The 14,951-nt window shown below is 41.3% G+C and overlaps 1 protein-coding gene across 1 annotated transcript in view; it reads right to left on the bottom strand.

Annotated features, from left to right (window-relative positions):
• The window catches only part of pard6gb (par-6 family cell polarity regulator gamma b), a 42,565-nt gene extending 31,878 nt beyond the window's left edge, over window positions 1-10,687 (bottom strand). Inside the window, exons 1-2 of the mRNA XM_050034954.1 lie at window positions 10,341-10,687; window positions 3,466-3,688 (exon numbers count right to left, since the gene is read on the bottom strand). Coding sequence (XP_049890911.1) covers window positions 3,466-3,688; window positions 10,341-10,412 — 295 coding nt within the window. The 5' untranslated portion in view covers window positions 10,413-10,687. The remainder of the gene's footprint in view (window positions 1-3,465; window positions 3,689-10,340) is intronic.
• Window positions 10,688-14,951: the final 4,264 nt, after the last annotated feature.

Raw genomic sequence — 14,951 nt, 5'->3', positions numbered from 1 at the left:
GACACTTCTGAGGAAGGCGGAAGTTTCCACCGAAACATGTCAAGGTATGTAACATCTCAACATGTCTGAGATAAAGGAACAACTAAAGTCATTATCAGAAACTAAAGACATAATGAACACCACTGAACTACTACAACCAGTGGTGTGGTGGCAGCTGGATGGATAGAGGGTATACTCTACTATACATTCCTATGTATCCTATCTATTATACAGTATATTCCAAAGGCTTTTTGGTTGACATGTGGGTACATGGTAAACGGCCAGAAAAAAAGGTGGGCATACTCCATATACCTGTGTATACCTTCCACCACACCGCTGACTACAACACTACATAGATCCCATTGTAGAAGTGTCAGTTCCTCTGGTGCTTTGAGGCATTTTTGTATTCCAGAAAGTGGCATAAAGGGAACGCAGGACATAAAAGGGATGTGACACAGGTAAAGACCCATCTCATGGAACAGGGACAACCACGCTGAATGTATAAGACGGATATGGGTGACATCTCACAGAAAAAAGGCAGGGGCAGAATCCTTGCATGTACGGGTGTGAACCACCAAAACACAAACTATGGGGCTCAGGAATCTATTATGACATTATTTTAAATCACTTAAAGGAACTAACAAGAGCACAAACAACGCAACAATGACAAAAGTACTGACAGAACTAATGGACTTAACCTGGGGGGAACTGGAGGGTGGACGTTACGCTTCCGCTGCTATGCCCTCCTGATATCAGCAGTGACCGCCATATGAGCGCAGTGCAGAGGTGATTAGCTAGCCAGCCAAATACACACACACACACTTGCATGCAATAATGTGCTTGCACGGACGGGCCGTCTACTACCACAACAATGAACAGAGAAGCTGAGATTACAACACACACAGAGGTAGCGTGACTTCATTCTTTGCTCAGGACGCCATTACTCTACTGTATCTTTACATAGCAAATGGTTGTTTATTGCTGTATTAATGCTCTGAATATCGCACACAGCACATATCTAATCGGCAAGGCCATCAAGTACTTAGACAATTGATCACAAGATGCATCACAGTCTTGCCGCCTTATCGCCCCTGCTAGACAATTCTCTTGTGGAAACTTTGCATGCTACCTTAAGTACCTTAAGAGTGCAAAGATAAGGTTACCATATAATAAATGTTACATATTCCCTTATAAACAAAAAGAAGAGAAATAAGAGAAAGGTAACTTATAGGCATGCTGTCTTTGCACTGAGAGATGCCAACTAAAGACACACATATTAATTTGTGCGTCAAAAGTTCCCAGACAATGAAAAAAAGTTACCCAACAATAAAAACCTAGTTAATTCCACATTTTAATTTCTACATTTGATATCTTTGGCTGATGTCATATCAGTTATTGTACAGAGTTCATTCAGCTGCAGCCGTCTGAGCTCTCAAGACAGTGAATCACACAATGAAAACGTCAGGTGGGGCCTCTTCAATATCCAAACCTCATTTCTTACTGGAAATATGCAACAAGATAACTCACCGTGCGGTAGCCAGCTTTTGTATTTGAACCACTGGACGACAATTAAAACAATACCCTGGAGTGTACATGTTCATTACACAACTGAACGAGGTGCATTCCAGGGAGGATTGAGGGTATGAATAGATGTGAATGGTGATAGATTCATTTGTATGCTCGCTGGCTGGCTGGCAGGCAGTCAAGGCCCACTCCAGACTTGGGATCAATGAGAGCGAGATTGAGAGGGAAAGAGAGAGAGACGAGGACTGGTTCCCATTCAGGGTACCGTGCTGTTGTCTTTGAACAAATACACACTCATATGCACACACACACACACAAACACAAATGGAGGGAGCTCAGTAAGGAGTCTCTCTTTTCATGCAGATCTTTTGTCTCTTAGTAATGTCTGGTATGCCGGGATACAGGCTTTGCTCAATGACCTGATTTCTATGGGGCTGCCAAGGCACCGGCCTGTGTGCATGTGTGTGTGTGTGTTTTCATCTGCCTGCGAGCCCTTCCTCTGGATAAGACACAGGACTTAGCCAGGCAGACAGACAGAGACTGAGACGATCCAGCCAATAAGAGGGCAGGAAACACAAAAACACACACACAGACACACACACAGAAAGCCTTGCATGAAGTAAACAAAAAGGCCTTGAGTTCCCAGAGAGGGAAGAGAGGCATAATTGGATGAGGAAATATTATGTGGGGAAACTCGATTCGAGTCAGCACGATAATTGCAGCCCAAGATGCAGTTATTGCAAGAGATCATTGTTTTATAGGTTTACCAGCTGAAAACTAATATCCATCCAATGTTCACTTAAACTATCAACCAGCTCCAAGAGACAATGTTTATAATTATAATGTTGGAGAAAAAACCCTGGTGAGCTTGATTCCTCCTTCCAGACGTATTTCACTGCTGGGAAGATGGTCATCTCATAAAACAAGGCTGTCAATGCAGCAGAAAGACGCAAATACTTTTGAAATTGGTGCTACGTGACCAGAGAAAACCATAAACAAGGAATGTGGCATTTGGTGTTGCTCAAGAGATTGAAAACCTACAACTACCACAATGCACAGCGCTGCACCGGACTAATAAATGCTCCTGCTGATGGGTGACGTGATGTGAGCTTGGCTGTTGGACACAATAGTGGCCAAGTGGTGACAAATGATCTTGTATTACTACCTAACAGTAAGCTAAAACATGTAAATAGCAGGTAAATAACCAAGCTTAAAGATATGTACAACAACATCTAAGGAAATATCTTGTATATGTGCAATATTTCACGACTACGAGCAATACTTTAGTGTACTTGTACTGTCTGCGTGTCTGAACTGCTGTATGTGTCCACTGAAGACACCTGATTTCATTGTACGGCTGTGCAGTGACAATAAATGCACTGACTGATTGATAGTAACAGAATCGTGGTTTATATTTGATCATCGCTGCCTTGTTTTACGATTTGATGTCATTTTTTCCAACCTTTGTTTTCACTGTGCTGGAAATAGTATAGCATTGTCCACATACTCCCGCTATTACAGCTAAACAGTGCACTAAAATTTGTTTCTGACAACATTTTAGGCGAGAAAAAGGCAATACAGTAACAGAATCTTGGCTTATATTTGATCAGCACTGCCTAGTTTTACCGTTTCATTACAGTTTGGTCTGAGTTTGAGAGAGAAAGGAGCAGGTCAGTGTCTTGACCCACTTCTATAATCTTTGTGTCTGCAGTGGCGGGCAATACGAAAATGCCACATTATGCATGATGCAAAATGCATCATCTGGCAGAGTTTTGCTGAGAAGGGAGCAGGGAGATCTGGGTACTGGTTCAGTGAAGAGACGTTTACCACAGTTCGTGTACACATACTATCCACATTGTTGTAATGCAATGCTGGTTGGATATCAGTTAAGTATCCCTTTAATTATTAAAAGAAAGAGCCACAAGGAAGTCATACTGTCTTAAGGACTGTCAGACAACATACCTTGTCTCTGTATGAAGATCCTGAGCAGTGGATGAGCCGTTGACACCGCCTTGCAGAAGTTGTCGTCGTTGTTGATCGGCAGCAAATCACCGTGGACGTCAGCATAGCCTATCATCACCTCCATATTGGCGATGCGGTGAATGTGCAGGATGAGCTTGTAAAACTCCTCGAACTTGCCGGGCTTGACCCGGTCCACTGAGAACCGGCGAAATTCTGCCCCATACTGCAGAGAGGGGAAGATCAAAAGACAGGGTCATTAAAAAGGACAGTTGCCAAACAGAAAGAGGAAGCCGGGATGTCCGACCTCTTGCACTTATCTAAACTATCTGACTGGCACACATTAAACTAACAGGGTGGAAGTCCGCTGAGCTCTGTCACAGCTGCGGTCATGACCTTATGTACAAAATGGAACAGGGGAAGCTGTTTCCAAGCACTAACTGAATTAGCGGTAATCCTTTTCAAAACTGGTTTCAAAGCAGCCAAAGCATACACATACATTTACATATTACACTCACACAAGCAAATAGGAAGAGTTTGATATTTGCAGACAAATACAGCCAATGTTATTGACAGCATAGCAAATTGGCAACATTTAACAACATGCACCTAAATAAATGAATTCAAAATAAGAGCCTCTGCATATGAAAGACTGTTAAATCAGTGTTTTATGACTGAAGTGGGCCACCTCGTCTAAAACACCTCTACTAACATCATAAAAAATGTACATGCTTTTATGTAATGAGACAATAAACTCCAGGGGAAAAGAGAGGGGTGCGTTTGAAACAGTAAATACCATATATTATTGAATGTTATCGCACTAAAATGATCAAACCCAGATTGTGACATCAGTAATTTTGCGGGGTTGAGATGCTCAAATAAATGCATCCCCTGATTTACAGATGTGTCTTTCACAATGTAAATCTATGGGAAAAAAGTCTTTTTGGACCCAATGTAGGGACTAATGTCACTCGTATTTAAATGAAAGTTCAAACTTAAACCAGTAGTCAGTCTTCAAGTAAGACAACAGTAAAAACTGAGTAGAATATAATCTATAAGTTTAAACACTGTCTGAAATATATTGTGTCTATTATACTTTTTAAAATTTTATTTATCTTATTTATTTATAAGGACAATGCACATTAATCAGCATTTCTGTAAATGTGCCAGTGTTAGCCAGCTGGCTAATTTTCAACTGCAGTCCTTTGGCAAGATGTTTTGAAACCAATGAAAGGATAAAGATTCACAGGACAATTCACTGGACAAAGACAGTATAAAGACTTAGCACTACAGCAGTTGGAAATCGTCAACATAGAAAAGAAGCCATGCGAAGCAGCAAGCAACAGCAGAGCACCAGTACAACACAATAACACAACAACAACAAACAGCATGTTAGCACAAACAGACATGCAAGCAACACAAAGCCCCAACACCAAATTAGCATTACATTCAGACACACAAAGCAGCCCTTGGAAATAATTAATCACATTTTTCAATGACCAAATCGTATTTTAAATGTGTGACACTTTCCCCTAAAACATGTCAACAACTCAATAAATAAAAGTTAACAAATAACATTTATTGAAAGCAATATTCTTGGGGGAAATAAATCTTTAGGAAAACTCCCTGAGTACTAGAATGGCATTTTTGTTGGTTTAACCAGCTAGTATTTTGGGTGCAGCCGACTGACAGTAGCAACGTTTAATCAACTAGTCAACAAACTGCCCAATGGCATTACATGACGAACCCCAAAGTTGTATTACGACAGTTTGCCCATAATGTGAGCTTGGCTTCAAAGCCTGGTGCTGTTCCTGGTCCTGGGGGCTTGGTGTGTTTAGACCCTCATCCACACACTTAACTGATAACAAAATGAGATGCATCAGGATGTAGATGGCTAACCACCTCAGTTTAACAATTTCCTGTTGGAAACCCTGCAGCTCCGTGTCACACTGCATGCCAAGATACAAAACAAATGCCAGTTGCACATCACATGTAACTTTGACAAAGAAAACAGCAGGAAAAAAGGAACAATAGAACAATACAGGTGGATGAGTCAGCTGTCTCAGTATATATAAATGACAGTGGCTGGCAGCTCCACCTCCCACCCACCGTTAACGCTCAAGAGCACAGACTTGAACAATTGTGCTACAGCTTTCCCGGCTAGGTTGCCGAACCACCAATGAGAGCACGGCTGAGGGTCACTGCGGGGTCATCATGTGACTCATAGACAAGAATGGACTTGAGGAGCAGAGATACAACCAAGGCACAAAAGCTCCATAAACCACAACAACACACAACTGCAGCAGCCCTGGAGTCTGAATCACAGTGGTGATTTGTAGACGAAGGTGCAGTTTGTAACTGTAATCATCAGCTCACAGCGGAGGGAAGCTGACAGCAGAGGAGAGGAGATGATGATCATGGAGAAGGAGAAGGAGGAGGAGGAGGAGGAGGAGGGAGGGAAAGGAAAACTGCTGACAGAGAAGCAGAAAAGAGTAGCAGTGTTGACTGGGAGGAGAAGAAGAAGAGCGGGGGATACATTAACCAGCTCTGTAATTAGAAGATGACATATGAATTTAAGAGGAGGCATGTTATGGGACGAGGGGGATGCCAGGCGGCTGTGTAGTTTGCTGCCAGATTCACTGAAGGCAACAAAGGCACATGTGAACTCCAATTTTCAAAGCGTAACTTGGATTCCAGCTTATAAAACTCAACCTACATTAAAAAAATGGCACAAGAAGTTGACTAACGGGTTTGACAGTCCTCAGTAGGCGTCCTTCACATTTAGAAAACTGAAACCTACACATGGCTGAACTGTAATTAACACTGTAAGACTTAAACATGTCACACTTGACTTACCGAATAATTACACTTCTGCGTATCAGTAAAATCGTTCATTGCATTGAACCTGAATGTTCTTTTGGCACCGTGTTCTGTGTTCAGTCTGAACAATCTGTTTTCACAAGCAGAACGCAGGGCCCTGTGGTATGAACAAGTCTGAACACAGGACGATTAATCACGGGGCCTCGAAGCTAAACCTAAGAATACATCACTACAAACGTGACATCACCTGTCCTCCCAGCCTATCAGGGCGAGGTGATGTCAACAGGTTGAAACACGTCTGGAAACACTGAACTCTGAAACACTGGAGAAAAGGGAACATAGCTGACTTCTGTCTAGAGCAAGGGGATGTGGAGAAAATCAAATATTATATTTTTGACCAAACACCTTGACGATATTGTATTAATAATATTGGATTAATAAATAATCAGTGTTGTCGATATAGGCCTAATGACTAAGTTGGAAAAAGAAAACAATACAACAGCTAGAACAGTCTGGTAAGTTCAGAAAAAATACATCATTTTAGTGTAACACAGCCTTTAAAACCAGGGAAAGACAACACTTACTGTATCACAATACCCAAAATCTGAGACAATATCTCGTCTCATATCACAATATTGATCTGATATCAATACACTGCCCAGCCCTACTTCCGTCTTTTGGATTTGTCCTTACGCAATATTCCGCAAGTCGGGGACAACTCACCTGAGAAACACCAACATGATCTTGGCATTAAACAGATGAATAAATATGTAACATGATCTGCAGCTTATTGTGGATTGTATCAGGCCAGTGTTGTAGTCAAGACCACCTAAACTGAGATCAAGTTCCAGAGTGTATCGAGACTTAGGACGCATTCACACTGGCGCTATTTGGCCGCTTTAAAAAAACCCTGGTCCGCTTCCACGGATAGTTCGGTTTGTTTGGAGTGGTGTGAACGCTCATTTGAACTCTGGTGCGGACCAAACAAGCGAACCCTGGTCCGCTTGAAAACTGGGGGTCTCGGTTTACTTGTAAGTGAACCCTGGTGCGGTTTGCTTACAGGGGGAAATGCAAATGGACTATCCAGCGAACCAAAGAGAGGAAGTGAACCAAAGAGAGGAAGTGACGTAGAGCGCAATGCATTTTGGGTAGAAAAAAAAGCCAACAGCGCGAACTGGTAGAAGCAGTTTTTAAATTGTTTAGCGAGAGGATGGCGGCATGCGGATTTAATTGGTCACCGGATCAGTGTCGCATCAAGGTGAAAATAAACTGCGACAGCAATATATTAAGGTCCATAACTGAAGGGGATGGATTCCCGTTTTCAGTCCTGGCCAATCGATGAGCTGGGTTTTCTTCTTCCTCGTGCTTTTTTTCTTCCTGGTCAGTGGTCGTTTCGGGCAATACCGCCCCCAAACGACCAGCTGCGTGACGCTGTCCAGGCGGTTTGGTCCGCTTTATAAAGTGTAGTGTGAAAGTGAACCGAACCAAATGAGGGTGTGAAATTTTTCGGCATTCCCCGCCCAATTGAGCCGAGTCCCCCGGACTATCCTGGTGTGAATGCACCCTAAGACAAGACTTTCAGGGGCTGTGACCAAGTCAAAACCAGACCAGTGCGAGTCCTGCACTAAATGACACACATGCAATAAAATGTGGAGCATGCAAATCATAGGCACTCCTAGAATTGATCTAAAAAGATCCACAGTTTCATATAAACCCCCACAGATAGCACCTACTGTATAAATGTGTGTATGCGTAAGTGTACCATGAGAAATAAATAATCAAAAGGTGTCGCAGAGGCAAATTTTCCTTTGTTTTCTATGAGAAAGTGAACTTGTCCATCTTTATTCAACACTCCTTCTTTGCACAGAATCAAGGCTGAGTAAAAATGCGAGGCCGAGACCTTCAAAAAGCGGGCTTGAGATTGATCTTGAGTGCTACAGGTACAGATCAGGCTTCAAGCAAATATCCTGATTACTTTTTATCTAAAATAAAAAGTACTTGACAATCTGGTTGAGTCAAGATAAATGCAAAGGGAGTGAGGGAAAAAAAAATCCCACCCCACCCCCAACATCCCTCCGCACTCTCTCTGTCCTTGATAAGAGATTAAGTGAGTGAAACCAGCTCCTGGCCAAGGCTCCACGACAGGCAGCCAGACACCTCCAGTGTTATCCCTGATAAGCTTATCACTGGAACAGTTTCCCCTGAGAAAACCAAACGCTAACCAGTGGGAACCGGGCAGCACATCACATGCACCACACTGCACTGTACGGACGACAAACACACCAACACGACACCTTGGCACACTAGCGGATGTGGATGCTCAACTTAAACTATCATTTGGGGAAGTGTTTTTGGGACTTAAACATATATCTCTGGCATTACCTGATCATGTTTGGCTGTATGGAAGCTCTTACTTGGTTTTACGTGAAGATTCTCGGTCGTTCGGGTCATACAATATCTGTAAATGCTAAGTCAAAGTTTGTACAAGTTTCTATCTTGGTTTTTTTTTACACCATCCATGGACACATTTTGAACATTTCAAGTACCATTTCTGGGTAGTGGCTTGAGATGAACCCCTTGTTATTTATGTCTTTTCAGCTTGCAACACATATGCTGTGTGTTCAGGAAATTCCCCCTTGCTGCTTTTACACATTCAAAACGAGACTCCACAGTAGTGGCGCTACATGATAAGGAATTTTTACAAGCATTCAAATGCTCTGAGTTATCATTCAGGTTTAGCCAGATGACACTCGACTAAATGTTCTAGATTTTTGAATAACAAAACCAGAGGAACAAAGTGACGTGATAAGAGTCCGGATCCAAAAAGGGAAACATGTGACGCTGTATGACAGTGAGTCAGCTGTGATGATGACGCTGTTAAACCTGTCTGTTCTGGCCCCAGCAGCTCCTGGGTTTCTTTTTTTTTTTTTGTCAGTTCCACCCACAAACAATCTAAAAGCAACCACTCCTGTTTCTGTGAAACCCACCCTGCTTCACAACAACCCACAACTCCTCAGTGATGGTGTACGAGCATCCTGGGATAGATTCTCACCCACCATCAGAGTATGTGTTCTCCCTAAGAAAAGACCTGAGTGAGTCACCTCTTGTCCATCTCAATCTGACATGTCAAGTGTGTGATTCAGGAGCCAGTCCTTCGTATGTGCGTGTACACACTCATGTGCAAACACACAGGTATGACTGCCACTCAAGATTGTCGTCACTTCACTGGAATCCGGAGAAAAATGTTGGTTACAAGAAGTCCTTGAGAGGCTGTGGCAAAATTATAAATAGCTGACTGTTTGTTCCACTTTGTGGTCAGGATTGAATACAGTGCCGTGTGTTTATCTGGGAGGATTTTCACTATGCCCACATGCTGTGTAAACAGATGTCAAGTTTTTGAGTTTATAGGTTGTAGCAGATCTTATCAGAGGTGTCAAAGCTCTAATGTTTTAATGTATCTGATGCTTTTTTAAATAAGGAAAACGTAATGCATGTGAAGCCTGCTCACATGCTGTATAAATTGGTGGTCTGCATTACATAAGCCCCAAAATGAGCAGATAACTGTGGTCATTTACTTGCTGGTTAACTTAATTTATGCAGCTATTACACTGTCAGCCTCTCACCAACTCCTCAAAACAATGAGTAGGCTGAAACTATGTGGCAGCAAACCCGCAGTGAAAGCTTCTAATGTGGCAAAAACATCCGACCCAACAGATAACACCTCCTTATTGTAACAAATAGGGATTGTTAATGTCAAACCAGTTTTTCCCATCAGCTCCGTGACAGAGAGGGAAAGAGCCAAATCAGCACAATGTGCATGGTCGGAAGTAAGAAGACGATAATCAGTGCAAATTACAGAAACATCCACATTCTGGTGCGTCCTGCTCCTGGTTCATGAAGTAGACATGAGATTTGTGAATGAAAGGATGAATTAGTGTTAGTTGCACACAGTTTGTCCGAGCAGCTCCAGCTCCGTTACGGGACGACCATGTGAACTCATTATTTTCTGCTCAAATCCCCATTTGGAGCCCTACAAATAACAAAGCCTCAACACTCACCTTGCTTTTCACTTCCACAGCGTTACAATCCGCATTCCGCAGCGGCTGCGACTTATTAAAGCTCCGATTCATTTTTATATGGTTGCAGTTTAAAGAAAGAAAAAAAAAAGTTGAGCCGCCTTTGCCCGCAGAAAGAGGGGCTCTGGTCCCGGGGTTTGTGCTGTTAGATCCTCCTGCTTCGGGTCTGGTCGAGAAGTTTGAGTCTTCTTTGGTTTTATTTCACCTCCCGCAGTTTTCTTTAGGTGCGCTCCGTCAGACACAAGAGACGAGTTTACCGGAGAATAGGAGGTGAGCAAGTCGCCGCGTTGACTCGGGAGTGTGAGTTAAGTTTTGAAATGACATCAGCCCTCCCAAAAAAAAAAAAAAAAAAAAAAAAAAAAGGGATCCTATGAGGCCTTCATGTACGGCTCGTAATCCCCAGTATCCTCAACCAAGACCTCGTAGTAGCCCTATCGCATGTAACTTGACTTGATTGCTTTAAAAAACAAGAAAATTAGTGAAAATAAAAAACAAAAAAAGGGAAGGAAAAGACTTTGAAAAAGTGCTTAAAAAATATTTTTAAAAATCCAGAGCATAATTTCAAAAAGTAATAATAATTAAAAAAATATAGGCTAGTTTTCCCCTAGTTTTTTCCCTAAATTAAAAAAAAAATAATTTTCTGAATCTATTTATTTTTTTTGCAATTTGTGGGACATTTCTTATCAGGTTGCTCATTGCCTTTTCCCCCATGTTTGTGAAAGAAATTGCAAAAAATTTGCTCAGGATTCAAATGAAATACTTGCGAAAGGCATCTGAAAGCAGCACAAGAAAAGTGTTGATGCACCAGGTTTCAAAGGGTTAATACAACATAAACATATATTAAGACACTGATTAAAAATAAAATAACAATCTTGCTTGGTTATATAAATGCACTCATTTATATGGCACATTTGGGATTACAAAACACTATTATTTCTGGTCTTGCATGTACAAAACAAAACATGTGGGGAAGAAAAAACACAAACAAATTCCAAAAAAAATTAAAAAACAACATCCCAAATAAACTGCTCTCACAAACAAACAAACACCTGCCAAACATTTATTTTTCTCCCAGGCTTCCTCCAGATATCTGGCTTATTTGCAGCCTATGGTCATATTGGAACAGATAAAAATGACATGAATGCTTTATATAAATGAAATAGGGGAGAACAGGTTTGGTTGTCATGTTCATCAGATCTTGCTCCGCGGGGGTCACCTACAGGGTCATTTCAGATGTAAGAAACTTGACACTGAGGTCAGAAGGCTTTTAATCTTTTGGGGTTTTTTTATGTGAAAATGTAGATATAGCTCCTCTGTGTTTCTCTTGTAGGCTTTCACACAATGAGTTTATAATAGAACAAAAAATATGATTTTGTGCAAAAAAAAATATCACAGTTGGGCCTGTCACTTTTTCATCAGGGCCGGTTGTCACATGTTTTTGTATTTTTCTTTCGTAGTCATATATGGCTCAAAAATGCACTCAGTGGAATGATTTTTTTCCTGTTTATGTTCTCTCGATGGAGGAGGTGTGTCAGGTTATTGCATTTCAATACAACATTTCAATGAAATTAAACTTTTAAAATTCATTTCTAGGATTGCCTCCATTTTTTAACTGTGTGATGAGTAACCCCGTTATCCCATACAAATTTTATTTATTTATTTTTTAGTGGCCAAGTTTTTCCTTTCCCCCATCAAGCTTTGGCAGTTGAGGAACATTAAAGAAGATAAATTAAGCAAATCATCCATGTTTAACTGAGCATCGTTTGATAAATGTGGAACACAGTAATTTAAATGGCTTGCATTTGACAAGCAGGCTTTTAATGAATACTAACCAGCACTTAAACTTCCCCATTCCTATTTAAACATTTATGGTCGTTTAGGACACTTTAATAATAGCTCTAAAAATTCCGACAGTCTTTGAAGTCATCGCCACGCACTCCGGTCCTCCGGAGCGCCAGAGGACGCATTTCTCAACACTATTTCAAAGCCTCTAGTTAAAAGGCCAAACAGCTGATTATACTGGAATATGGTGGAAACTGGAGTTCGGAATAGCAGTAATCACCACATGAATCATATGTACAGATAGTTTTAGTTTAGATTTGAGTATGACAACCAAAACCTGGGCAGTCTGATGTTGTGTGGTTGTGGCTGGTACAAACATCTGTCCCCAGTAATGAAATGTCACAGGTTTGAGACAGACAGAGTAACATACAGACAGGAGACATGACAATATCATTATTGCTTTTCCATCATTAAAACATGCACGTGGAGCTCATTGCAGTTCAAATAAGACAAGAAAATTGATGTGAGATCTGCAGAATATGAGGACCTGAGCCTAATTTCAACACTTCTTATTTATAAGGAGCAAAAACATGTCATACACGTAACAGCTCATTATCTATTATCTATATGATCTCTTAGGCCTGCTCAACTTGTCAGACAAGTCAGGTGTTACTACATTCAATTCCAGACAACATAGCTGTGCCAGATGTAACTTAGGGTTTATGTTTCAGATGCAGCTTTTAAGACTAATACATGCACAACCATTTACATAAGTTATAAACAATCTGCATCAAAACATTCAAATCAAAGTCTCAAAGTGTTAAGTCCAGTAGTCAGCAATACTTGTGTCAGCAGAGAGCATCAAAGTGCCACAGCGACACTAAAGCCTAAATGTCACTGGCACAATGACATATAAATGTTGTGCAGGTCCAAAAAAAAAATAAAAATAAAAAAAAAATAGTGCATCATTTCCCTTGAGTCATCCTGATAAAGAGGCAGCCTCTGACTGCCATCCTGCTTTACAACATTCCTGGGCCCCTGAAGCCGCCTGTGTACAACAGCTGCAGTTTGTAATGCCACACAGTAGCTGCAACCTTTGCTTGTTTACTCACTAGAGGAATGTGTTGACCAGTTAGAAACCCACCGTCAGATGCTAGTTTCACTGAAACCAAGGACTAAAAATGTACCAGTGTTTCCTGTGTGGTTATGTGTAGTAGTACTCTGTAGTATTTCTACTTCTGGTATATTAATAACCATGTTCTGGTTCCAGTAATGGCTGCAGAGCTCGAGTTTCTGTCTCACAAGTTGGATTATGCCTCATATTGTTTTCTGCTGCAACTGGATTCGATTTAAAGTGGTAGTATTTTAAGAGTCCAATTGTTGACAATGACTATGAAAAGATCAATGATTGTGACAGTTTCAGATGTGGAGCTCATCATTTTTCTTTAACTTTCAAATAAAAACACTCAAAACACCATGGTTACACTTTCCACAGTTTGTGTTTCATCTGTTTGTTATTATTGTTGTTTACTGGTATGAAAAACCAGAAGGCTTGATCAGACACTTATTTGAATTACACTGTCGCTGTATCTAACAGTGGGCTATGAGGTGCACACACATACCTTTGTATGTGAAGTGATACAAGTAGTCTGAAATGAAGAGATGATAACTGATGACACTGTGTACAGTAAATGTGATCAATATTCAGATATGATCAATGGTGAACAGTAAATCAGGCTGATTAGGTAGCTTATGGTGCCCACTCAAGGCCAGTTTCAGGTATTGCACATATCCCCCTCGGTAACGCTAAGTACCATTAAATACTCTGGATACTCAAAGAGTTTTTTTTCCCTTGTGCTACAGAAGTAGAGACATCTCCTTGTTACTCTCTGGGAAAACAACACTCAGAAGAAAGCATGTCATGTGGAACCTAATTCTCCGTTTGTTTCGTTTTTCCAACAGAATGAACATTGGTGCAACATTTAAATGTGGAGAAAGCTTTATACCGTATTATTAAAGGAGCTATATGTAAGAAATCTAAAGCAAATAGTCGTAAAATCCTCCTAATACGTCACAGAGACTAAGGAATAATGTTCATATAACATACTGATCTCACCGACAACAATAGTACAGCCAGAATATTCGCATTTAAAAAAATATTTTACGGTCTGCAAATCATGTTTATGTTTTGAATTTGTGTTTTGGCCTGTTGCGCCACCCACCGCCGTCTACCAGTCACGCAGTCAGTAGAGTCTCAGCATCAGTTACAGTTACGACTGAGCTACAGCAGCACGGCAAGCAGCATTAGCGGTGTCCCAGTACATAGCATTAGCAGACGGCTCCTCCGCTGTATCCCTGCAGCAGCGTTAGCAGCAGAGAAGCCGGCGACGCGGCCCTGCCACGGCAGCCGCCCATGGGCAAACAAATCAGTCTCCAGCGTGCCGCTGTCCAGCAACCTCGAATCTGTAGGGGAGGGGGGGCGGACAGGACTGGCGGCAGTATTTTGAATTTGAGTGCAGTAACTGTTTTGGCCACATTCTTACATACAGCGCCTTTAAAGGTCCAGTGTGTGGGATTTTGTGGCATCTAGTGGTGAAAATGCAAAACTGAAACTTTTACCATGTGCAAAGCATGTAGGAGAGCTACAGTGACTATCACAAAAGTGTTTGATTTGTTTGCTCTGGGCTACTGTAGACCAACATGGTGGACTTCCTGGACAAAGACCCACTCACTTTGTAGCCTAGATATAAGGCAACAAAAACACCATTCTTATTTTCAAGTCATTATAAATGAATGAAAACATAGTTATAG

Source organism: Epinephelus moara, chromosome 22, assembly GCF_006386435.1.
Source record: "Epinephelus moara isolate mb chromosome 22, YSFRI_EMoa_1.0, whole genome shotgun sequence".
NCBI lineage: Eukaryota > Metazoa > Chordata > Actinopteri > Perciformes > Serranidae > Epinephelus > Epinephelus moara.
The sequence above is the reverse complement of the archived record's forward strand: the minus strand, read 5'-3'. Positions and strand labels throughout refer to the sequence as shown.